The sequence below is a fragment of the Castor canadensis genome, chromosome 4 (assembly GCF_047511655.1).
Source record: "Castor canadensis chromosome 4, mCasCan1.hap1v2, whole genome shotgun sequence".
NCBI classification, from domain to species: domain Eukaryota; kingdom Metazoa; phylum Chordata; class Mammalia; order Rodentia; family Castoridae; genus Castor; species Castor canadensis.
In genome coordinates, this window is record NC_133389.1 from 66,171,639 (window position 1) to 66,199,015 (window position 27,377).

The 27,377-nt window shown below is 37.7% G+C and overlaps 1 protein-coding gene across 10 annotated transcripts in view; it reads left to right on the forward strand.

The window, feature by feature from the left end:
* The window catches only part of Cep192 (centrosomal protein 192), a 127,471-nt gene that overhangs the window by 42,930 nt on the left and 57,164 nt on the right, over positions 1-27,377 (forward strand). For 9 of the 10 annotated variants that reach the window (XM_074070389.1, XM_074070385.1, XM_074070383.1 and 6 more), the window contains 7 exons: positions 2,392-2,522; positions 8,347-9,178; positions 9,262-9,388; positions 19,090-19,261; positions 23,170-24,079; positions 24,959-25,107; positions 26,382-26,612. In XM_074070389.1, the coding sequence (XP_073926490.1) occupies positions 2,392-2,522; positions 8,347-9,178; positions 9,262-9,388; positions 19,090-19,261; positions 23,170-24,079; positions 24,959-25,107; positions 26,382-26,612 (2,552 nt within the window). The remainder of the gene's footprint in view (positions 1-2,391; positions 2,523-8,346; positions 9,179-9,261; positions 9,389-19,089; positions 19,262-23,169; positions 24,080-24,958; positions 25,108-26,381; positions 26,613-27,377) is intronic. The other variant, XM_074070381.1, reaches the window with a different exon arrangement.

Genomic DNA, 27,377 nt, shown 5'->3' on the forward strand with positions numbered 1-27,377 from the left:
TCCACTCCTATTCAACATAGTACTGGAATTCCTAGCCAGAGCAATTAGGCAAGAAGAAGGAATAAAAGGAATACAAATAGGTAAAGAAACTGTCAAAATATCCCTATTTGCAGACGACATGATCCTATACCTTAAAGACCCAAAAAACTCTACTCAGAAGCTTCTAGACATCATCAATAGCTATAGCAAGGTAGCAGGATATAAAATCAACATAGAAAAATCATTAGCATTTCTATACACTAACAATGAGCAAACGGAAAAAGAATGTATGAAAACAATTCCATTTACAATAGCCTTAAAAAAAATCAAATACCTAGGTGTAAACCTAACAAAAGATGTGAAAGACCTCTACAAGGAAAACTATACACTTCTGAAGAAAGAGATTGAGGAAGACTATAGAAAGTAGAGAGATCTCCCATGCTCATGGATTGGTAGAATCAACATAGTAAAAATGTCGATACTCCCCAAAGTAATCTACATGTTTAATGCAATTCCCATCAAAATTCCAATGACATTCATTAAAGAGATTGAAAAATCTATTGTTAAATTTATATAGAAACACAAGAGGCCACGAATAGCCAAGGCAATACTCAGTCAAAAGAACAATGCAGGAGGTATCACAATACCTGACTTCAAACTATATTACAAAGTAATAACAATAAAAACAGCATGGTACTGGCACAAAAACAGACATGAAGACCAGTGGAACAGAATAGAGGATCCAGATATGAAGCCACACAACTATAAGCAACTTACCTTTGACAAAGGAGCTAAAAATATATGATGGAGAAATAGCAGCCTCTTCAACAAAAACTGCTGGGAAAACTGGTTAGTGGTCTGCAAAAAACTGAAACTAGATCCATGTATATCACCCTATACCAAGATTAACTCAAAATGGATCAAGGATCTTAATATCAGACCCCAAACTCTTAAGTTGATACAAGAAAGAGTAGGAAATACTCTGGAGTTAGTAGGTATAGGTAAGAACTTTCTCAATGAAACCCCAGCAGCACAGCAACTAAGAGATAGCATAGATAAATGGGACCTCATAAAACTAAAAAGCTTCTGTTCATCAAAAGAAATGGTGTCTAAACTGAAGAGAACACCCACAGAGTGGGAGAAAATATTTGCCAATTATACATCAGACAAAGGACTGATAACCAGAATATACAGGGAACTTAAAAAACTAAATTCTCCCAAAACTAATGAACCAATAAAGAAATGGGCATGTGAACTAAACAGAACTTTCTCAAAAGAAGAAATTCAAATGGCCAGAAAACACATGAAAAAATGCTCACCATCTCTAGCAATAAAGGAAATGCAAATTAAAACCACACTAAGATTCCACCTCACCCCTGTTAGAATAGCCATCATTAGCAACACCACCAACAACAGGTGTTGGCGAGGATGCGGGGAAAAAGGAACCCTCTTACACTATTGGTGGGAATGTAGACTAGTACAACCACTCTGGAAAAAAATTTGGAGGCTACTTAAAAAGCTGGACATCGATCTACCATTTGATCCAGCAATACCACTCTTGGGGATATACCCAAAAGACTATGACACGGGTTACTCCACAGGCACCTGCACAGCCATGTTTATTGCAGCAGTATTCATAAGAGCCAAGTTATGGAAACAGCCAAGATGCCCCAGCACAGACGAATGGATTAAGAAAATGTGGTATCTATACACAATGGAATTTTATGCAGCCACTGGTAAATGGATGGAATTGGAGAATATCATTCTGAGTGAGGTTACCCTGGCCCAAAAGACCAAAAATCGTATGTTCTCCTTCATATGTGGGCATTAGATCAAGGGCAAACACAATAATGGGATTGGACTTTGAGCACATGATAAAAGCAAGAGCACACAAGGGAGGTGTGAGGATAGGTAAGACACCTAAAAAATTAGCTAGCAGTTGTTGCCCTTAACACAGAGAAACTAAAGCAGATACCTTAAAAGCAACTGAGGCCAATAGGAAAAGGGGACCAGGAACTAGAGAAAAAGTGAGATCAAAAAGAATTAACCTAGAAGGTAACACACATGCACAGAAAATTAATGTGAGTCAACTCCCTGTATCCTTATCTCAACCAGCAAAAACCCTTGTTCCTTCCTGTTATGGCTTATACTCTCTGTACAACAAAATTAGAAATAAGGGCAAAATAGTTTCTGCTGGGTATTGAGGGGGTGGGGAGGAGAAGGAGGGGTCAGAGTGGGTGGTAAGGGAGGGGGTGGGGGCAGGGGGGAGAAATGACCCAAGCCTTGTATGCACATATGAATTAAAAAAAAAAAAATTCTTCCTTGGCACTTAATCAGTTTGACTGGTCCTTATCCCACATTATTTCTGAGATAGTGCATACTTATAAGTTGAATGTTGTTTATTTCCTGTAGGAGATTTAAATGAACAATCCCAGACACAGCTAAGTGAAGGATCAGTCACCCTTCAGATGGAAGCACTGGAGAGTACATCACAAGTGGATGAAAATGATGTGACTTTAACTGCCAATAAAGGCAAAACAGAGGTAGCCTAAGCCTTTCTTAAAGGAAGTCTAAGATTATCTTGTTGTAGTTCTTGAACAAGATGAGACATGTTAACCTGTGAAAAATATATGTAGATTCCCCCCCCCCATGGCCTCAATTTTATTACAAGTGTCATTTAAATTAAAAGAAAAATACCTTTTCATCAATTTATAATATACATCAAGAGTTTATAAAACAGATTTAAATGAATGAATTATCACAGTTTATACACATGTGAATATCTCAGGTCAAGAAAGAGAACCCAGACACATACAAACACTAGCATTCCCTGTCTCTTCCCATGTTACGGCCTGTGCCACTTCTGGACTCTACTAGCAAGGCCATCACCAGATTTTACTCCTCCACTTTGCACCTCCAAACCTGCGGCGGGGGAAAAATAGAGCATTGCCAACGCCCCAGAAAGCACATTGGGTTTTTTTTGCCTGCTTCTGAACACTATTCTAGTCCCCTGTGTTAATTTTGCCTGTTTTAAACTTCATCTAAAAGAAACCACGTTCCTTACGTTCCTTTTCTTTGCCGGTTTTCACTTCAGCTTTTGTCACGTGAGTATAACAGAAACTTGTTTTCCTTACTGTATTGTATTCTGTTGTATGAACGTTTATAGTTTATATCTATTCTACTGTTGGTAGATGTTTGGGATATTTCCCATGTTGAGTGATTTTTAAATAGTGCTCTGTTAGTACTCTCTTTTTGGCAGTGTGTATGCAGTCAAGTGTGGTATGTCCAGAGTGTAACTGATAAGTGTAGGGTCTGCAGTCTTGCTAAAGTAAATTCAACATAGTGTTTTAGACAATGTTAGGTGTCTTCCAGTAGTGAGTAACATTTCTTGTTAAACCGTATCCTCCAAGACATGGTATTAATCATTCTGGTAGGTGTATAGTGGTACCTCCTTGTTTTAATTTGCATTTCTCTGATTACTAATGAAGTTGAGTACTTTTTCATGATTATTGTTGCTTTATAATACGCCTTGATATCTAGTAGAGTAAGTCCTGTACATTTCCGTACATATTCATCAGATTGTCAGCTTCTACATGCCAACCAAATAACCCATCAACAGCGATGTTGGACTTTTATTGAGAATATTTAAGTTATAGGACAGTAAAAGTGACATCTTTGTAATATTAAATCTTTTTTCGGGGAATGAGGGTTGGATTCTTGAGGTTGACCCTAGAGCCTCACACATGATAGGCAAATGCTCTCCAATTTGAGCATTGCTCCCAACCCCTTAGTTTGTAGTTTGTTTTTGAGATAGGGTCTCACTGAATTTCCCTATCTGGAATTGAATTCACAACACTCCTGCTTCTGCCTCCTGATACAACACTGAATCTTCTAACCCAAAAGATTATGTATCTTCCATATTTGTTTTAATTTCTCTCTGTTTTATGGTTGTACAGATTTTTCATGTCTCTTGTTAGCTTTCTCCCTAAGTTCTAACATTTCCATATTTTTCTAAACTTTACGTTTGTGTTCATTCTGGATAAATCATAATACAGTTTTTGTTTGCTTAATGTACTCCCCTTATATCCAACACACTCACTTATTAACTCTAATAATTATCCATAGATTCTTTGGATTTTGTACATACACAGTTATATTATCTGAAAATTACAAGTTTTATTTCTTCATGTATAATTTTAATACTTTTATTACCTTGTCTTGCCTTCACTTGACTAGACCTCAGAATAGTGTTGAAGTGAAGGTGTTAGGTTTTCCTGACTCACTGCAAAAGCTTGTCAGTGAGTATTAAATTCTGCAAGCTTTTATCTTTGGGACAAGAAAGTTTCCTTCTAATCTTTGCTTGCTAGTTTTTTGTTTTCTGGTTTTAACTTGTAATGGGATTGAATCATATGCTTTTATGGGTCTATCAAGGTGAACAGGAGCTGTCTCCTTTTTTACATTTTTTCGGTAATGTGTTGAATTACACTAACTAGTTTTTGAATATTAAACCTTTTATTTGTTTTTGTTTTGAAACAAGGTCTTGTTAGGTAGCCCAGGCTGTCCTGGAACCCACTATGTAGCACATGCTAATCCATTCTTTATATATATATTTGGAATAAGCCTCACTTTAGATGACGATGTCTTATCTAATATCATTAGGTCCTCCTAATTGTTTATTTAGAGTTTTGCATCTTTGTGAGATGAATGTGTTTTCTTACAATGTCCTTGTCTGGTTTGGATATCAACATTTTGTTGGGCCTAATTTTCTCCGTCTTCAGAAGAGTGATGTTGTTAGATGAAATCCTTTGGAATTAGTACGTTCTTTATGATGCTTTTTAATTGCAGATTCAGTTACTTTAAGACTTTTAGTACTGTTCTGATAATTTTTTTCTGTCAATTTTACTAAATTGTAATATTCTGGGAATTGTAATCTTTCGTTTAAATTTGAAATTTATCACAGTAATTAATATTTTCTTGTGATTGTTTCATAACTTAGGTTCTTAAGCATTGTCTCCTTTGTTGTTTTTTGAGACGGGGTATCACTATGTAACCCAGGCCAGCCTCCGACTTTTGGTCCTCCTGCCTCAGCCTGCTGAGTGCTGGGATTATAGATGTGTGTCCCACACACCCAGCTCCTGTGTTATTTCTAATATTGGCTCTTTGCCTCTTTTTCTTTTTCTTGGTCATAATCACCAGATATTTCTCAGTCTTACGAGTTTCCTTCTACTTTCTGTGGTTTAACCTGTTGTTTTTCTAACTTCTTGTGATGAATGCATAGCTCACTAATTTTTTGCCTTGCTTTCCTAATATGAGCATCTATATGGTGGTATAAATTTTCCTGAGAACATAGGTTTTGCTGCATCCTACAGTTTTATTCACATCATTTGGTATGTCATAATTTTCATTGTTATTCTGTTTAGTGTATTTCCTTTCTTTCTTGCCAGTGCTGGGGTTGGAACCCAGGGCCTACCACATTTGGCAAGGTGCTCTACCACTGAGCAGTGCCCCATCCCCATCCCCTAGTCAATGTATCTTCTCATTTCTTAGCTCAGGAGTTTTTAAAAAGTGTATTGCTCAGCTCCTAGGCATCAGGAGATTTTTAGGCTTTTGAAATATTGATTATAGACTGATTGTTCTTTAGCCAGGATTTTATTTTAATTTTTATTTTATTCATATGTGCATACAATGTTTGGGTCATTTGTCCCCTCTTCCCCCCCACCACCTCCCTTACCCCACCTTACCCCTCAATATCTAGCAGAAACTATTTTGCCCTTATCTCTAATTTTGTTGAAGAGAGAGTATAAGCAATAATAGGAAGGACCAAGGGTTTTTACTAGTTGATAAGGATAGCTATACAGGGATTTGACTCACATTGATTTCCTGAGCCATGTGTGTTACCTTCTAAGTTAATTCTTCTTGAACTAACCTTTTCTCTAGTTCCTGGTCCCCTTCTCCTATTGGCCTCAGTTGCTTTAAAGTATCTGCTTTAGTTTCTCTGCGTTCAGGGCAACAAATGCTATCTAGTTTTTTAGGTGTCTTACCTGTCCTCATATCTCCCTTGTGTGCTCTCGCTTTATCATGTGATCAAAGTCCAATCCCCTTGTAGTGTTTGCCCTTGATTTAATGTCCGCATATGAGGGAGAACATACAATTTTTGGTCTTTTGGGCCAGTTTAGCCAGGATTTTTGAGACATGATATATGAATTAGGATTTGTCCAAGTTTTAAAAATATTTTCTGTAACCTTGAAGGTTACAGAATTATTGGATGTCACATGAGTATTGGACACACTCTTTGATATGTTTCATTTAGGTGAGATGTATTAAATCAGGATGTTCAAGTTGCTTGCATTCTTAAAATATTATGCTATTCTTTCAATTATCTAGGCTTTAACATCTCCCATTATCATTGTATATTTGTCTGTTATTTGCTTTACACTTTTTGAGGCTATATTTTTAGGTCTATATGGATAACAATTATTGTCTGTCTTGTCAAATCTTTTACTGTTATCTCTGGCTCTAGTAATACTTTTTGCCTAAGGCCAGTCTGATAGTAACATAGTTAACACCAGCTTTCTTTGGTTAGTATTAGTATGGTATCTCTTTTCCCATTATTTTACTTTCAGTCTTTCTATATTCTTCTAATATTTTAGATGTTTTTCTGTTACTGATACAGAGTTGCATTTTACTTTTTAACCAACCTCACAGTCTTTTCTTTCCAGTTTTTATTTTAAGGAAATTACTAGTCCATGAAGGTTTGAATCTGTGCTCTTTATTTGTTTGTTTCCTGTTGAGTTTTTTTTGTTTTTTTGTTTTTTTGGCATTCATTTAGATTTTTTTAACATATTTTTATATTAGTCCAGTTTTCTTTTAATTTGGTAGCTATTTACATACATAATTTTTTATGTTATTTTTGTGATTTCCCAAGTCTCCTTGACTTACTAATGTTTAATTAAAACTGTTTTTCCTTCTTTTTTAAAACTTCCTTTTTGACATTACAAAAATCATAGTTTATTCCACTGCAGGCTTAAAAGTTACTGTTTTACATTTTAACTATCTCTGTGACTTAAATCCCATGAGACATTATGGTGATGATTCCCATTGTTACGTACAACCAGAATGCATTACTGAATTTACATCTGAGATTAGTTTTCTTCTGCTTGAAGAATATCCTTATTGTTTCTTTTAGTAAGGCTCTGTTGGTAATGACTTTCCTGTTTTTGTCTCTCTAAAAATGTGTTTTCCTGTCATTGTTAAAATGTATTTTAGCTTAATATACAATTTTAGCTTAGAAATAACTTTTAGCACTGTAAATGTGTCATTTTATATCATTTCATTAAAAAATTGACCAATAATCATATTATTTCATTAAATTCAGTATTATCTGACATTTGGCTAGTTTTAAAAGTTTTGCTTTGATTATTACCCATTTTACTGTAATATGCTCAGGTAGGTTTTGTTTTATCCTGCTCTTTACACGAGAAATATTGCAATAATTTGAGGTCAAGGGAGATGATGTCTTCCAACCTGAATATGTTTGCTTCTTACAGAGCAAGGAGTACAAACACTTAGTGTAGTTATTGGAATTGAACTGACTTGACCTGGATGTCAGATCTAATGAGGGCTAGCTAGTCTTCTGTCCGTGAATGATTTCATCCTAAAGTATGGGTGTTTTGCACACATGGTTGCATACACACCCCACTCTTCTTTACCTCCCTCTGGTCAATAGCAGATGCTGGACCCAATTTTTATACCCATATTCCTGTAAGAAAACAGCGTTGTTTATTGTCTTCTTATAGCCATTTGATCCTTCTCGTGAAAAGTAGCCCAATATTGGACTTAATTTTCTGGATTACTTCCTTCTCTTAGATTTTGGGTCCCTTAAGTTTACACTCCCTTTTTTTTCCAGCTCTTTGTAAAGCTTCAAAGAGGTGTTTTTGGATAAGTTCACTAGTTCTGAGGAACCTCCTAGTTTTCACTAAGAGGTTTGTTTGAGTTACCTATTCTATTGTCACTGGAAATAGAAGCCTTATCAAGTATTTTTTGTTAGTTTTATGGTTCTTTGCTATTAAACTTGTTTTAGTTTTTTACCTATGGCTCCTAGTTCCTAATGTTACTGTTATAAATATTTATAGTTATTGTTAATGTCTTACTGTGCCTAATTTATAAATTAAGCTTTATTATAGGTATGTATGTTGTTTGGGAAAAAACAGTACTTATGTACGTCTGGTGCCATTCGTGGTTTCAGACATCCACTGGGTCTTGGAACATAGCCACTGTTGATAAGGGGATAAGATTAAGCTGATATGTACATGTTCACTGAGGTCAAGAAAATTTATCTGATGTAATTTTTTTTTTTTTCATTTCTAGGACACTTTCTTCAAGAATAACAAAGTCCAAGACTACAAAGACACGCAATGTGATGGCTGTGATTCTGTACTTAGGATAAGTACCATAGCTTCAGCCATTGAAAATGTTTCGCTGAGTACTGATCCTGCCCAGCTCGTTGCCATGATGAAGTCACTTACAAATAAAACGAGAGGCAAGACTTGTCAGGAAGGTGATAAACAAAAGGACTGTTCCACAGTGTCTCCCTTCTTACCTAATGATTTAGAGAAAAGTAATGGATCCAGTGTATTTGATATGGAGAAATACCTTACAAAAACAGAAGTTAGTAGATATGATGGTGGATTGGAAAACTTTTCAAGAAGTGGCACCTCTGATATTTGGGATTTATCTTTGCCAAAAGAGCAGACTGTTCAAGACATCCATATGGTTGATTCATGTGCTTCTAATGTAAATGTAAAGGAACCAAAAGAAAACATAGCAGGTATTTTTTATAGTGAAAATGGAGGGAGTGAGACTCAAGAGTTATGTAGAACAGTAAACTCTTCAAATTCATTTTTTGCAAATAAAGGAGCAAGTGAAAGTACAGTTGTTGGTATAAAGACATGTTCTATTGACAAGAAATTACCAGATACTCCTAACAATGAGGAAGCTACCTCAGTTTCCACTCCCACATGCGATAGCTACTTATCAGTAAGGAACCCCAGAATAACATTCCTTTGCCTCTCAGAAGAGGTTGAAGAAATGCACAATAACAGAGAAAATCAGAGACAAAAAGAGTGTGTTAGTGAAATAAGCAACATTGACAAGCATGTGACTTTTCAAGAACATTGCATAGTCTCACCTAAAAGTGTTGGTAAGTATCTGGGTGATTGATCACATTCACAAACTGTTGCAGAGATTTTTCTGTTCTCATTGGAAACTACACCTTTCTGATAGATTGGAAAAATATCTCTCCAGAGCATGGTGGATCTGGCTCAGAGGAAGACCAGGAGAGCTACAGACCTTCCACTTCACCACTCAGTCATTCTTCTCCTAGTGAAATTTCTGGAACAAGTTTATCACGGTAGGTGCTTATTTTGGGTTTTGCTTTTGTTTGTTTCGTTTTGTTTTTTAATAAAATTAGAAAAAAAGTACAATGAAAAATTTCTCATTTTAACATTTATCTCTCAAAGATAAAATCTGTAAATATCTTGTGACTTTCTTTTCATTATTCTATCAAACTGTTGTACGCTGCTTTTTTCTCCATTCTCTGTATTTAAAATAATAATGTTACAGACTGCATAATGAGTTCTTCATGGTTTATTCAGTTCTTCTGGTGGATAGTGTCTTATTGTGTTTTGCTACTTTAATTGCATTGAAATGAATCATTTTCCTCAACTTTAATCTTATGAATATTTTCTTTTGTCACTTTTTAAGACATCTTTCATGTGTTTCCCTGTTGAAAGATAATAAATAGAATAATTTGCATAACCAGTAAAGTAATATTTCAAAATAGTGAATTTCAGAGTTGTCTATTGACTATTTCCTAAGCTGCCATTGAAGTTTTGCATACTCATCTGAAATACACTATGGGTTCCTGGTGCTAAACACCAGTGGAGAATTTAGGTCTTGCAATTTTCAGTGACTCTTTGAAACACTTTTTCATACACAGCTACTTACTTAACAGTTAATTTCATATTAAAGGCTGTTAGAGGTTATCCACCTTAACCAGATCTGATGATGACATGTTATAATTTATTTTAAATCTTTTGCTTATATATATGTTATTCTTATTCCCTTAAGCTTCTTGTAGAAGTTTTTGCATGAAAGTCTGGAACTACCCTAATCAATTTTGCTTTTGAATTGACTAGATCTTTTCCAAGATTTTGCAAAAGATTATTCATTTTTCAAGTGTAATGATTTTGATTTGGGGTGGGGAGCATTAATAGGGTTTGAACTCAGGACTTCATGCTTGCTAGGCAACAGATTACTTTTCTGATCTTTAGGTTACTGACTTTTCTGCAATGTTTGTTTTCCCTTGTGTACTTTTTCCAATTTCATCTTGCTTTCTTTGGTTTGAACTTTTTTTTTTTTTTTTTTTTTTATTCATATGTGCATACAATGTTTGGGTCATTTCCCCCCACCATCCCCCCGTTCCCTCCCTTAAACCATCTCACTACCCAGCAGAAACTATTTTGCCCTTATCTCTTAATTTTGTTGAAGAGAGAGTATAAGCAATAATGGGAAGGACCAAGGGTTTTTACTAGTTGAGGTAAGGATAGCTATACAGGGAGTTGACTCACATTGATTTCCTATGCATGTGTGTTACCTTCTAGGTTAATTCTTTTTGATCTAACCTTTTCTCTAGTACCTGTTCCCCTTTTCCTATTGGCCTCAGTTGCTTTTAAGGTATCTGCTTTAGTTTCTCTGCGTTGAGGGCAACAGATGCTAGCTAATTTTTTGGGTGTCTTACCTATCCTCATACCTCCCTTGTGTGCTCTCTCTTTATCATGTGCTCAAAGTTCAATCCCCTTGTTGTGTTTGCCCTTGATCAAATGTCCGCATATGAGGGAGAACATACAATTTTTGGTCTTTTGGGCCAGGCTAACCTCACTCAGAATGATGTTCTCCAATTCCATCCATTTACCAGCGAATGATAACATTTCATTCTTCTTCATGGCTGCGTAAAATTCCATTGTGTATAAATACGACATTTTCTTAATCCATTCGTTGGTGCTGGGGCATCTTGGCTGTTTCCATAACTTGGCTCTTGTGAATAGTGCTGCAGTAAACATGGCTGTGCAGGTGCCTGTGGAGTAACCTGTGTCACAGTCTTTTGGGTATATCCCCAAGAGTGGTATTGCTGGATCATATGGTAGATAAATGTTTAGCTTTTTAAGTAGCCTGCAGATTTTTTTCCAGAGTGGTTGTACTAGTTTACATTCCCACCAACAGTGTAAGAGGGTTCCTTTTCCCCACATCCTTGCCAACACCTGTTGTTAGTGGTGTTGCTAATGATGGCCATTCTAACAGAGGTGAGGTGGAATCTTAGTTTGGTTTTAATTTGCATTTCCTTTATTGCTAGAGATGGTGAGCATTTTTTCATGTGTTTTTTGGCTATTTGAATTTCTTCTTTTGAGAAAGTTCTGTTTAGTTCACTTGCCCATTGCTTTATTGGTTCATTAATTTTCGGTGAATTTAGTTTTTTAAGTTCCCTATATATACTGGATTTCTCCCACTTTCTGGGTGTTCTCTTCAGTTTAAGAGACCATTTCTTTTGTTGAGCAGAAGCTTTTTAGTTTTTTGAAGTCCCATTTATCTATGCTCGCTCTTAATTGCTGTGCTGCTGGGGTTCCATTGAGAAAGTTCTTGCCTAAACCTATTAATTCCAGAGTATTTCCTACTCTTTCCTGTACCAACCTTAGAGTTTGGGATCTGATATTAAGATCCTTGATCCATTTTGAGTTAATCTTGGTATAGGGTGATATACATGGATCTAGTTTCAGTTTTTTGCAGACTGCTAACCAGTTTTCCCAGCAGTTTTTGTTGAAGAGGCTGCTATTTCTCCATCATATATTTTTAGCTCCTTTGTCAAAGAGAAGTTGGTTATAGTTGTGTGGCTTCATATCTGGATCCTCTATTCTGTTCCACTGGTCTTCATGTCTGTTTTTGTGCCAGTGCCATGCTGTTTTTATTGTTATTACTTTGTAATATAGTTTGAAGTCGGGTATCCTGAGACCTACAGCATTGTACTTTTGACTGAGTATTGCCTTGGCTATTTGTGGCCTCTTGTGTTTCCATATAAATTTAACAGTACATTGTTCAATCTCTTTAATGAGTGTCTTTGGAATTTTGATGGGAATTGCATTAAACATGTAGATTACTTTTGGGAGTATAGACATTTTTACTATGTTGATTCTACCAATCCATGAGCATGGGAGATCTCTCCACTTTCTATAGTCTTCCTCAATCTCTTTCTTTAGAAGTGTATAGCTTTCCTTGTAGAGGTCATTCACATCCTTTGTTAGGTTTACACCTAGGTATTTGATTTTTTTTGAGGCTATTGTAAATGGAATTGTTTTCATACATTCTTTTTCCGTTTGCTCATTGTTAGTGTATAGAAATGATAATGATTTTTCTGTGTTGATTTTATATCCTGCTACCATGCTGTAGCTATTGATGATGTCTAGGAGCTTGTGAGTTAAGTTTTTTGGGTCTTTAAAGTATAGGATCATGTCCTATACTCTTTTCCTGTAGTTTGGTGCTGCCTGCCCTTCCATGGTTATGTTGGGTTTCACTTTCTGCGTGCAGAATCCCTTGCAGAATCTTTTGTAGTGGTGGCTTTGTAGTCACATACTGTTTTATTTTCTGCTTATCATGGAAGACTTTATTGCTCCAATCTATTTTGATGATAGTTTTGCTGGGTAGAGTATCCTGGGGTTGAAATTATTTTCATTCAGTGCCCAGAAGATCACACCCGAAACTCTTCTTGCTTTTAATGTTTCTGTTGAGAAGTCTGCTGTGATTTTGATGGGTTTACCTTTGTATGTTACTTGGTTTTTCTCTCTTACAGCCTTCAATATTCTTTCTCTAGTTTCTGTACTTGTTTTAATAATATGCCGTGGGGTAGTTCTATTTTGGTCTGGTCTGTTTGGTGTTCTGGAGGCCTCTTGCATCTGTATGGGAATAGCTTTCTCTAGATTTGGGAAATTTTCTGTTATTATATTTTGTTGAATATATTACACATTCCCTTTTCTTGCAGGTCTTCTCCTTCTTAATGCCCATGATTCTCAGGTTTGATCTTTTGATGGGGTCGCTGAGTTCTTGCATTTTTTTTTCCACAGGTCTTGAGTTGTTTAACTAATAGTTCTTTGGTTTTTCCTTTAATTACCATTTCATCTTCGAGTTCTGAGATTCTGTCTTCTGTTTGTTCTATTCTGCTGGATAGGCCTTCCATTTTGTTTTGCAATTCTGTTTCATTCTGTTTTCTGATGTTTTCCATATCCTGAGTTCCATCCTCTCTAATGTTGTCTATTTTTGTGTGGAGTTCATTTATCTCTTTATTAATCGTGTTCTTTGATTCACTTCGGTGTTTATACAGTGGTTCTATGGTTTCCTTTATTTCTTCTTGTGCTTTTTCAAATTCTCTATTTTTGTTGTCTTGGAATTTCTTGAGTGTCTCCTGTACATTTTGGTTGACCATATCCAGTATCGTCTCTATAAAATTCTCATTGATTACCTGTAGTATTTCTTCTTTTAGATTATTCTTGTGGGCTTCATTGGGTTCTTTGGCATAGTTTATCTTCATTTTGTTGGAGTCTGGGTCTGAGTATCTGTTTTCTTCCTTTCCGTCTGGTTCCTGTACTAATTTTTTGCCGTGGGGAAACTGGTTTCCCTGTTTTTTCTGTCTTCCTGTCATTGCCCTTGGTGTTGTTATTGTCCGTACTGTGTGCAATTAAGTATTTTCTAGCTTGTAATAATAGCAATGGTGATATTTAGAATGGAAGGGTGAGAGGAGAGGGAAAGCAAAGAAAGGAAAAAGGGAAAAACAGACAAATAAAAAATAACAAAAAAAAACCAACAAAAAGTTTCAAAGATATAAACAGGGAGAGATAGTGTACTAATCAACAGTAAGCTCAACAGGCATTAGAGAGACAGAAAGAGGATTGAAAAAAAAAAATCTTCAAGTTCAGATGCAGTAAAGTTTCAGTCTTAATAATTTTGGTGTTAGTCCCACAGCCTCCAATCCTGGAGATGGTGTCTCAGAAGTAGTTCTTTCGTTGGCTCAGCAAAGGGGAAAACAACAAGAAAAGAAAACAAAAAGAACAAAGCACCACAAAGTGTCCCAAGTTCAAATGCAATACAGTTTCAGTAAGTTTTTCAGCATGCAGGTGTAGTTCGCTTATTGTCTCATCAAAGGAAGAAAGAGAAAAAAAAAAGAGAGAATCTGGGAACAGTTTTGTGACTGTCTGTCTGAGGCTGTGGCTCACCTGTCTGCTGCTGTCAGCCAGCTGTTGCTGGAGGCCTTTTGATTGCAGATCTCAAGAGTGAGCTTAACACTCACCTAGCCACCCACCCCACCGCTCCCTGCAGGCTTTGTTTACTTAGAATTCTCCAGGGCACAATCTCCACTGTTACAAGCTTTTCCCTTTCCAAGCACACCGGGGGAGGTGACACTACATCTGCTTTCTCCAGCCAGCATGTTTATTTACAGTTCATGTGGGAAGTGAGCCTTCCCCTCTCTCCTGTGGAGTTTTCCTCCCACCGTCACTTTTACAAGCTTTCCTGCTCCTGGTTCCTGGGTGTGTGCCGCCACTCCTGCCTTCTCGGGCCAGCTTGCTTATTTACAGCCGGCTTGTTTATTTACAGTTCACGGGAGAAGTGGGCCTTACCCCCTCTCCTGTGGAGTTTTCCTCCCACCACCACTTTTACAAGCTTTTCTGCTTCTGGTTGCTGGGTGGTGCCGGGTTTCCTGTGTTCTCCAGCTGCTTGTTTATTTACAGTTCTGGGAGGGGTTGCCCCTTCCCCCTCCCTTCAGTGTTCAGGGTGCCCTGCCCTCTTTGCTACCTGTGTTTTTTGTTGTTGTTGCTTATTCTTCAGTTTTTTCTTTTTTCCCTTCATGGGGTTGGTCTGTACAGGGTGCTGTGCTGATCTGGCCCAGGGTTGTCTGTGAGAGTACTGTGTGCCACTTAGTTCACCTTGTGGTCTGCATCTTCCCCAGCGGTCTGGGCGCTGGCGTCTGGAGACATGGGAGCCCTCCTGGTTTCTCCATTTAACATGGAGTGGGAATGCTATGCACAGGCTAGGGGTGTGGAGGAGTCAAAGTTTTGTCTCTTCTTGCTGCTTTTTTCTTGTAAGGTGTATCTCCAGCATCTCTCCAAGATTTTACTTTAGGAAGCACTCTTTCTGCTTCCTCTGGTCGCCATCTTGGAATCTCCTGGTTTGAACTTTTAAAAGGCAAGTAATAAAAACTCTGAACATTCTATAATGACTTAACTGTCGATTTTTCTGTTTCAATTTGTATGCTTAAGAAAACCTACTTACTCATTACTGTAGGGGACATACCTTGGGGTATTAGTGAACTTGCCATATACGGTCAGAGGTTTTGATTGAGCACGTTATATTTGTCTTTTGAAAGTGACCATGAAATTGGTCAACTCACTCCCATGGGTAAGCAGGCCAAGCACCTGCATGTGCCCTTATCTCTTCAGCCCTGGGGAAAACCATGGGACTTGGTGAGAAAAGATCGATTTATAAGATGGTAAGTATATTGAAAATCCAAATTGCTAGGGAATAGCAGAGGAGAGTGATTTTGAGTGATGACTTGCTTAGCATACATTATTTTTGCTACTACAACTCATGTCTGTTGAGCAGTGTCTGGCATATAGATCAACTTGTGAATTCTTGAAGGGTGGGACTCAGACTACTAGGATACTTACACTCAAATTTTGGCCCACTGCTAACCAAATTCTACAATTTGGTTACATTTTCTAGTATGCATTTTTGTCTTCTATTTTTATGATTAACATAGAATACAATACATGTCTCTTAAAAAATGAGTTTCATTCAGTGAATTTTTTACATATATTTACACTTATATAATCACTGCTCCTAAAATATATAGAGCAAGTCCACCTGTTCTTTAAATACCCCTTGAATCTTTCTGTTCAGATCTGCTCCTTCTGTCACCCTGGCACCCACTTTGTGATTTGTGTTACAGTGGTTAAGTGGTCTGTTCTTGGATTTCAAAAATGGAACCATCCAGTGAGTTCTTTTTTGTGCCTGTCTTCTTCCACTGAACATGATTTTGAGACTTGTCTGTATTTTTGCTTATACTAGTAGTAAAACATGTTTGTGCTAAATAGTACTCCAGTGCATGAATATACCACATTCTGTTTACCCCATTTAATGTTGCGCAATATGCACTTTTTTGTCTAAGCCTAAGTTCTGGCTCCACTTTATGTTATACCATTGTTTTCCCTGATCAACTTCAAATGCATGTGTCAGTTTCTTTCATTTGATTTTTCTGTAATAGGATAACTTCTGCATGTACAGTTATTTTTTTCTAAGAAAGGTTTTAGTTTGTTACCATTGAGTATTCTTGTGTTCCATTTACTTGTACCTCCTTTGAAGCAAGCCAGTTGGATTTTCGTTGATACCCCTGTTTGATAGACCATGACTATTTCCATTTTCCTCATTTTATTTCTGTCTACTTGCCTCTCTGGAAAGGAATAATTGTTCAGGTGTTTATCTTTTATACCACTGATTTTCTGTAATGTCAGCTATACTTTTCACTGCTGCTAATGCATTTTTTACAATAAAGATAAATCTACTCATCTTTATTGAAACCCTCCTTATACTTTTGTTTTCCTGTGGTAAAATGGGCCTGATTTTTTGTTTTCTTTTTGTTTTTTTTGGGCGGGGGGCGGTCTTTCTTACTGTTCCTGCCAGGTATATTCATTTCTTTCTAATTTCTCTTCATGTCCTCTGTTTCTTCATCTATTTCTTCCTTGATAATTTGTATTTCTGCTTTGCAATCATTGTTCTTAAGATTAAGATTTTAGTTCCTGGTGAAATGTTGTCATAATTTTCCATCTGTTCATTGGTAGCATTCTCTGACTCTCTGATAAGTTGTCTTGCTGTTTAGTATTTCTGCTGCTAGTCTTCTGGCTTATTCTTTTCTTCTTCCTCTTCCTACCCTCCACCTTCTTCTCTCCCTGCCTTCTCCCTCCTCCTCCCAAGAGAGGGTGCCCTCTTCTGGCTACTTTCTAGTCTCCAGTGCAATGCAGAACCAGTTTAGTGCTTCTGATTCTAGAACTGCTTTTGAGTCTCATTGTGGGGGTCACCATGTCAATTTTTGAATTGAGGTTTGACTTCTCTACTAAAAATCTTTCTTTTTTTCTCCCTGATGTGTTCTTGCCATTCACTTCTCATTACTTGAAATCATTTAACATAAATGCATTTGTTCTATCAATCAGAGGAGCCAAAGTAACCTGTCACTCCAGTGTGACCCACAATCCATTGTGACCCAGAATGTTTGCCATGCCTTATCGTGGTGTGTATATGTCTGTGTGTGTATACAGTGCACATGCATGTGTATACAGGAACCCATGTAGGTGCATGTCATGCAAAAGTGTCCAAGGTACGCCTGAAATAATTTGATTAATAATATTTTTGTCTCCTTTGAGTAAAAAACTTACATTTGACTTTTGGGGTTCTTTTTTAAAGTCCAAAATTCAACATTTGAGTTATTTTCTCTGTGGGTGTTGCCTAACTGGACCTTCTGAACTTTGTCCAAGAAAAAAAAAATCATAGGGTAAAATCCCATGAAGTTAAGAAATGAATTGAAGCTACATGGCAGATCATTGAGAAGCCATGGGAACTGTTTCCAAAGATGACTTCTATCTATCCCTGTGCTGTTCCCTATCTATTTCTATCTATTCCCTGTGCTCTTTTGCAGTGTAACTATTGAGTTTATTTCCCCTTTCCTCTTTTGCAGTGTAACTATTGAGTTTATTTCCCCTTTCCTGGCATCTGGCCTGAAGGCCCAGTAACGCTCATGTGCATTTGTGTTAACTAGATCTGGGTCTCACATCTGTTGTTTTCCTTTCTTCTTTGACTTGATATATTGAGAACATCTTGCTAAGCCAAAGTATATTATTCAATAAAAAGCTTTGGGTTTTTTTTTTTGTTTGTTTCTGTTTGCATTGCTGGGAATGGTACCCAGGGTTTTGTACATACCAGGCAATTGTTCTACCACTGATGTCCTAACAGCATGATTTTTGGACTGGAAGTTGGCTCAAGCAGTAGAACACTTGCCTAGCAAGTGCAAAGCCCTGAGTTCAAATGCCAGTACTGCAAAAAAGAAGAAGAAAAAATTAATAGCATGATTTTTAATGGCTAAAGGAGATTTTTGTTATATGCTTGGACCATAGTTTCCATAACCTATTTCCTTCTATGTGATATTTAATTTTTTTTTCTTTTTTTTTTTTTTGTGGCTCTGGGGTTTCACCTCAGGGCCTTGTGCTTGTTAGGTTAGTGCTCTACTGCTAGAGCCACTCTGCTAGCTCTGTAATTTAAGATTTTCTGTTTTATTAGTGATAAACAATTTCTTTTTTGTGTGAAGTATTTATATTTGTTGTTAATGTTTTCCCTCAGGATGCATTCCTAGATGCAGAATATCTAAGTCAAGGGACTTTCGCTAGGTATCATTTAATTGCTCAGCTCGGAGTTGTACCACTTTACATTTATGTCAGCTGTATTATTGGCTATCTATGGTCATTTCTTTGCCCTTATCTACAAGACTCCTCCCTCCCCCCCTTTTTTTGTTATGTTTTGTTTTGCTCTTTGAGAGCAAGAATGTTAATTGCTCTATATCAGGTACTCAGTAAGTTTTTAATTAAAGGGATAGTATTATTATGAGTCCATATATGATATTTATTAATGAGAAAGATGGATAATTCGATAAGAATTTAATTTATAATTATTTAAGCCTTCAAACTAAGTTGGTTTTTTTTTTGAGCTTCATATTTTTTAGCATATTGTTGTACTGGTGGTGCATTGTGACATTTACAATGTAAAGGAAAATTTACATTTTCATTTGTAAATTTTGAAATTTACAAAAATTTACATTACTCAAATATATCTTAGATTCTCTCCCAATTTATAATTTTAAATAATTAAATGTAAACTGAGTTCATGGTTGCATTACTTCAAAGATACCAGGCAGGCAAGAGTGTTGTTTGCTGATAGAGATTCTGATCAAGGTACTCATTTCTCTTTCAGGTGTGCTTTAGAGTCTTTTGATTCAATAGCTCATCAACAGATGCCCTCCTCTGAGACTGAGTTGTCTCGGTTGGTATGTTCCCGTGCTGATATAAGCAGGCTGACTTATGTGTCTGAACAGGAGAGCACCTGTCCTACTACAACTGCTGATGACGTCCCAGAAAACCACAAGGTGGGTGGCACTTAGCCTGATTTTTAGTAAGGCTTTCAGCCATAATATGTTATTGATATTTGACTCAGAGTGAAGTTCTGGCTTATTTAACTTCTGTATTGCTGTTTTATCTCTAAAATGAATTAGGATATGTATGGTATGTATATATACATCCATATTGACAAGCTGTTCGTGATTGGTAGGCACTAGAGGTACAAACATTTTAGTATCTGCCCTCAGAAGCTCCCTGTCTGGTGGAAGACATACACCCTGATGCAGATAAACTCTGGGGATTCATTAGAAGATGCTTAAAAATCTGACTACAGGGTAGGGGGGATGATTGAGCAAAATTTATGGGAAGGATATGTGTTGATGCCTTATTCTGCATACCTGGAATTAAGCAGGGAGGAAGCTAAGTGACAAAGGGAGCAAATGTGGAATTATCAGCTAGGTACTCTAGAGACATTCCAAGAAATTTAGGATGGCTACAGTGAACCTTACACATGGGGAAAAGGAAATGAGACTATGTTGAAGAATCTTTGATATAAAATGTGGGAGTTTGAAGCTTTTAATCTGGACACTGACATGATCTGTTTTGATAGTTTAAAAGCTCACTGCAAGGCCAAGCACAGTGGCTCATGACCATACTCCCAACTACTTTGGCTGTGGAGATCTGAAGGATTGCAGTTTGAGTCAAGCCCAAGCAAAAATGTTAGCAAGACCCCATCTCAACACATGTTCTAGACATAGTAGGGCATATCTGTAATCCCAGTGATAGGTAGGGGGGTTGTATTCTGAGGCTGGCCCTGGGCAAAGATTGAGGACCCTATCTGAGAAATAAACCAATAAAGGGCCAGGGGCATGGCTCACGTGGTAGTGCAAGGCCCTGAGTTTAAACCCCAGTAGCACCGTAGAAAAGAAAGAAAGAATAAAGGCTCACCCCAGCAGTAGTGTGATGGAGAGGTTGGGGGTGAGTAAAATTAGAACCAGGAAGATTTAACATGAGGCCATTGTCATTCAGGAAAGAGAAAAGTGTGTGGGCCTAAGTGAAGGTAGTAGCTGTAGGTATAGGACAGGAATCTAAGAGGTTTATCTAGAAGAAGTTAGTATTTTCTGGTGTGTGTGTTGTGAATGTGACAGTACTCAGCTTTTTAATGAGCTGAATGTGACAATTGTAGTTCTGCTGTATATACCTCCTCCAGTCTACTCTGTATATGCTGTAACCATTGCAAAGTATATAAGTATATGATTTAGTGTTAGACATGTTATTGTGTCCATTTCATTAAATGCCATCTTTTGTGTGTGTATTGTGGTGAATGCAGGGCCTTTTGCTTATTAGGCAGGCACTGTACTACTTGAGCTATGCTCCAATCATTTTTTACTTTAGTTATTTTTTTAATACAGTCTTGCTTTATGCCTTGGCTGGCCTGCACTATAGTCTTCATACTTATGCATCCCATATAGCTGAGATGACATAAGCATAGCACTGTGTCCAGCTTTTATTGTTTGAGATGGGGTCTTCCTAACTTTTTGCCTAGGCTAGCCTTGAGCTGTCATCCTCCTGATCTCCGCCTCCCTTGAAACTAGAATTACAGGTGTGAGCTGGTACCCTCCTGAATGTTGTCCTTTTTGAAGTTCTTCAGTATTGAGTCTGTGTATTCTTAGCATAGTGGGTTAAGAGAACTGGGTGATAGCCAGGCATAGTGGCCCACATTTGTAATCCCAGCACTCAGGAGATTAAGGCAGGGGGCTTACCCTGTCACAAAAAAAAGAAAAAAAAAAAAAAAGAACTTAATGACAGAAACAGACAACCTTTCCTCAGACAGAATGCTGATCTCCCTAAACCTGTTTCTTCACTTACAACAATGAATACTATGGGAAAGCAGTGCTTACCACCTACTAATTCACTCCTAAACATGTATTATTTGTTATTAGGGATAAGTAACAAGTAACCTGGTCTTCTTTTATCAATATCTTTGTTTCTAAAACTTTGTTCCAGGAACAGATTCCAAAGCAAGTACCAGAAATAATCAGTGAGGGCAAAATACATTTCTGTGTATAAGTTCTAACTGGTCTGGGGTCAGCTGTTTCTCTCGCTCCTGGTTATTAGTGAACTAACTGGGGCTAACTGGGGGCAACTGGAGATTCAGCAAAGATATAGGATAGACAGACAGAAAGAAAGTGGGATCAGGTGTGTTGGGCACTTGAGTGGAGACGCACAACCCTCATTGCTTCTTTTTTCTATTATTCTCTTCATTTTACTCTGCTTCTTTTCTCTATCTTTATCCTTTAAGGCCTTACTCTTTCATAGTTCTTTAAAACCTTGCTTAAAACCTCTTTCCTTAGACCCGCTCTGTCCCATGTTTTCTCTTAGCTTTTCTTGAGCATAATCTCTCTTAAAGTCTTTGCCCCAGACTTGCACTGTCCCATGTTCTCTCTAGCTTTTCTTCAGCTTAGCTTTTCTAAATCCTATGTATAAAATTCTCGGTGCAGACTTTCTGTCAACCCTTCTTTAGCAATTCCCCTGTAGCAATTTCCCTTTAGCAATTCTTTTCCCTTCAGCAATCTTTTCCCTTCAACAATTCTTTTCCCTTCCAAAGCCTCCCACTCAAAAAAGCCTCCCTTCACCCAAAAAGCAAAAAGCCCAAAAGTCAAAAGCAAAAGCCTCAAGCAAAAGCCCAGAGTAAAAAGCCTAGTCCTCCTTCAGCGAGTCTTTTATACCCAGTGGTAAACAGGGTGGAGCAGCTGTTCTCAGGGAGGAGTGTGACATTGTAACAAGAGGAACCTACTATTCCTGCTTCTCTGAACATAAACAACTTAGGAGAAGCAGCTGTGCTGCATTTTCTTTCTCAGGCCTACAGATCCTAGGAAAAGCTGTTGAGCTGCATCTCACCCTGCCTACGTCTTGCTCTAACAGGCTTCTCATAATCTCCTCTCCACACTGGTCATCCTGTAGAGCTGTAGATGACACCCTTCAGGTTATGCATTGTAAAGGAATGAGTATGTTGGCTTTCACTACAACTGTTACTTCTTACTTAAGGAAATAGAACCACGTGAGTTTACAAATTAAAAAAAACAGACCAGACACAGTGGCTCGGGCTTGTAATCTTAGCTCCTTGGAAGTCAGAGATCAGGAGAATCATAGTTCAAGGCCATCCTGGATAAAAAGTTAGCAAGACCCCATCTCAGTCAATAAGCCAGGTGTGGTGGTAGGAGTCTGTGATCTCAGCAGTCAAGCTACTCAGGAGGCTCTAGAAGGATTGCAGTCTACATGTGGCTGGCCCTGGGCAAAAATGCAAAACTCAACCTTAAAAAATAACTAAAGCAGAAAAGGTGTTTGAGCACCTGCCTACTAATTGTGAGGCTCTGAGTTCAAACCCCAATAAATCAACTGAGAGAGCGAAATTGAGGCAGGGAAGGAGGGAGAAAGAAAGTAGAAATTAGACAGGCTTAATGCACATGAAAATTAGGTCTTAAAGTCTCCAAGCAGATGCAGTGTAGTGCAGACAAATAATGGGTATGGGAAGACCTGGGTTGGCTCATGTCCGTATTATTTCACAACTTGCCCCCCACTCCTTTGTTAATGTATTTATATTTTTAATTACAAAGTTTACAAAAATAAATCCCTTACTTTGCAAAAAAATTACTTGACTCTGGTCCTTTGTGTAAATTTTTCATATGTAATTAGCATATGTAACTTAGTTATTTTCCTCCCATTATAACTTTTTATAACACAGTGAATACAGTTTTCTTGGGTAAGCTTGTATTTTATAGCTACAAAGCTACTTTTCTTGTGTAAATCCGCTCCCTTTCAGAGGGATAATGTCATGTAGATCTCCTTACTGTATTGCTTGAGATTATACCTGCATGGTTTCAATTTGTTATCATTTATCTGTGGATTCTTTTTAAATTCTTTTTGTCATATTCAGAGTGATATCACCAGTGATTTGAGCACCACAATTATTCGAGCCAGTATAGCTCCATCAGAAGAACGGGCTGTGGAAAAGCTGAGAGAAAAAGTTCCTGTTCAGAGTACAGTAAAAGGAATATTACCACATATTGTCCAAAACAGGTCTGATGTGGAAAGGGTGACTGAAACCACTTCTCTGAGTAGCAGACCTGAAGACAGAGAAACTAATTTTGTATCAAGTCAAGATGCTTCCTTCAAAAGTGGAGAGCCCTTGGAAACCAGTGAGGAAGGTTTGATATCAAACCCCAGTGAAATGGACCAGATTGATCTGGCTGTCCTTAGCAAGCCAGGTCTGAGCCATCAGACTGAGTCGGCCGTACGACCCCTTGCTGGGTTGAGCCAGAAGTCTGTGAATGCAGGTCAGAGAATAACTTCTAAAGTTATATCAATTGCCAGTGATGAGTCCAGTGGCCAGAGTACTAATTGGAGCACTTCAGGAAACCAATACAACTCTGCTCCCTGCCTCACTGATCTTGGTTCTGCTGCGGAGATGCAGAACGTGCCTGCTGCACATCCTGTCCTCTGGACAGGACATTCTCTCAACACAGCTCCTGTGGCCCAGCAGTATTTGGGGACACTCCCTTCAGCTGGGAATGTTACCTTGCCTCAGTGCCATGTGGGCATTACCTCAGTCTGCAGGTTCTCAGGATGCTCTGCTTATCCCACTGCCTCAGGAGAGCATGTGACTATGGGGGTTTGTTTAGGACCAAATCTTGCCTCTGGATTGATGGGTCCCTCTTCCCTTTATAACCCGTGTTCTAATGCCTTACATCCTCATCTGCTAAATACAGCAAAATCTTTTCCTGTGCACCCTGTTGGTGCAAACTGTGGAATTGAACCATGGGATTCAGGAGTGGTGTCAGGATTTGGTAAGATGCTTTTTCTCTCATTATTGTTGCTTGTAATTATTTAAAAGTTGAATTTTCTCAAGTGGGACTACAAAACTAGTTTAAAGTGATATTGGTTGAAATAATTTCTTAGAAGTATTTCCTTGCCTTGTATTGCGAATACAATAATACTTCTGTACAGGGGTCAAAAAAGTAGGTTCAAAATTGCTAAATGTATGCAGATAGAAAGCTCCCCAAGCCTTTGTCTTCCTGGTTTTTCTTTTCCTCTACATTAGAATTTGTTATTTTTTCAACTTTCACTGTGTCAGGTCAGACCCCAGAACAAGTGAGATACTTCCCGCTATAGGAGTGTTGAGGGGACATGGTAGTGAGGAGAACAGTACTCCCACTCTCATCGTGGGATACTTCTCTTGATGGCAGGCATATGCTCAGTGGAGCAAGTGATATATTTTTCTTGACATAATACACACGCCCACTGGAGTGCAGTATACTTGTCTGCCCTCCAAAGTAACTTCATGAAGATGGGGGAAGAGATTGGGGATAGTATTAAGAATCTGTGCAGCCATGCACAGCTAGAATATTAGAGCCTCTCTCATTTCTTTTGAAGTTAAGCAGTGGCTTATAACTTGGAAGAGAAAAAGGTCAAGATTACCAACTGGTGATAACATTAAAGAACTGATTAGCTTGTAAATAATGAGTTTCATGTTGTCCCGCCACCCCTGAGCTATACAGAACAGGAAAAATTATTGGCAGCCTCTGCTGAGGCTCGTACAATGTTAAGGACTTCTATTAAGTCTGGAGCATGTATACTTCAACTCTTACATAACAGTTTCCACTTAACCAGTAGTGCTTTTAATCAGGTGTTTGATATAGCTTGCATTTTGACTTACTCTTCCACAGGGAATGTCAGAGTGCCTGAGGAGTTGAAGTTTCCTCATGCTTGCTGTGTTGGTATTGCTTCCCAGACCCATCTTAGCATACTCAATCCAACTGACCGTTGGCTACAAGTTACCATTGGGGTTCTCAGTGTTAGTGTTAATGGAGAGAAGGTAAGCTTTGTATGTCTGTCCATTGGACTTCACAATTGCATTATGGCAGAGTGCTTGACTTGCCTTTCTCTGTTCTAGTCTGTCCCCTACCCCCTCGCTACCCCATACATGCTTTCTGCAATGGGATCTTCAGTCTCTCTTTGTTACAGTACTTGGATTGTAAGTAGTGAAATCTGATCATGTTGTACATTTTCCATCAGTTATTATTTACTAATTATTATATTTCACTATCATTTTTTATGAAATCATTGTCAGTTTGCCTTTAGCACTATTATTTAAATGACTGAATGCTCTGGTTTATTATCTCTCTACTTGTTAATTTTGCTAAATGTGATTGAATATAAGTTACTGTCATTTATTCAGAACAACAAAAAAGGAACTAAATTACTGTTTGGATCTAGCCTTCACTTAGTAAAGAGAATCTTTTTGACTAATTTATCTGATCAGTTCCTTACATGATCTTTTGAAATACCCAGAAATAGAGTTTTAACTTTAACTTGTATGGCAAGATCTCTTGCAAATCATGTATAGCTGCTGTCATTCTAGACTGTAAATTTTTCCTCAATATAATGACCATTTGAATACCAGTGAGAAGGGAGGATGAGAATAGTCTCAACAGTTACCTTTCTGACATGTCCTTCTTTGTGACTGCTGCTTGCCAGGAGTCCTCCTTTTCTCCTAGTTGCCTTATTTTTCTGGCAAAATAAGATTGTCTCTATTCTGTGTCCCTTTTCCTTGCTTTCCATGTTTTCACACCAGTCAGATTAGATGAAAAGCAGGTGGGTGAAAAGTTAGACTTTTAGGGACACATAGGAGTCTGGGAATAGTGTTGTATGTGGATGTGGGGAATAGGAAGAAGATTCGTACTTACAGTGAGTATGGAGAAGTGGTCAGAGCCACGAACACAGCCACAGGGGCTTGTCTGGTACCTCAGAGATTAGCCTCACTCCACACTCCACTACGTTACACGGATGCAGATACCACATCCTAGAGAGATTTCTAGGACTGTGAAGTGCTTCCATTTTCAGTACCCTTTTTTAGCAAGGTATAGGTAAATGTGTTTGTTTTAAAATAGACTAGGAGAATGCAATCTTTATGCAATGAGAACAATTTAACTTATGAAGAATTTTGACTTTACATATAATAAATTACAAGATTTAATGTTTTTAACAGGTAATAAGTGTCTATATTTCATAATTTGAGTGGCTGGGAAAAAGAATTTGATTTTCAAGGTAAAGCCATTTCTTAACAAACCATGTGGCTCTTTTTTAAAGGTGGATCTTTCAACATATCCTTGTTTAGTTTTCAAGAATAAAGTCATCGTAAGACCTCATGCCACGGAAGAGATAAAAGTACTTTTTATACCATCTAATCCTGGGATTTTCAGATGTATATTCAGTGTTGCTTCTTGGCCATTTTCGGCAGATGCTGAAACAATAGCACAAGCAGAAGCTTTGGGAAGCAGAGTCATTCTCACTGCTATTGCCGAGGCCCCTGTTATTGAGGTAACTTTTTGAAAATAGTCTTTGTCTTTACTGTCTGCCTAACCTTAGAAGTAATACGTGGGAAAAATGAATTTGTGGGCACATGTGCCACAAAGTTAGTTTCAAACTGAACATTAGTTCTTAAGATGTTCTTATTCCAAAATTTGAAATAATTTTTTTACAGGAATATAAATATACTTACTAAGGTGTTTATAAAGCAGAGATAATATTAAACTCTGATAATTTACATTGTATAATTTGATACACACTTAGGAAAGTACCAGTGGTTCATATTCTTCTTTTCCCATTTCTGTACCTGAATATTACTTAGTAGCTAGAAACATTTCTCTTCTACAGTCACCCATTTCTACTTTTTTTTTTTTTTTTTGACAGTACTGGGGTTTGAACTCAGGGCCTCACACTTGCTTGGCATGCACTTTACCACTTGGGCTATACTTCTAGCCCAAGAAATAAATTATGAGTGGTAATGAGTTATTTTTTTTTTTTTTGGCAGTACTGGTGTTTGAACCTAAGTCCTCCTGCTTGTTAGACAGGCGTTCTAACTATTGAACTATACCTCCATTTTCTGGTCTAGCCAAGTTGGAATAATAAGCATTCATTGGATTATGTACCTGTTTAAGACAGTGCCATTCAGCCCTGGCTGCACATGGTTCTAATACCTAGCTACAACCAGACCAACTAAACCAGAGTGGGGTGAGGAATGGTACATGGACACTATCGGTAGTTTTTTAATTTCTCCAGATGGTTGCAAATTGTAACTTTAGT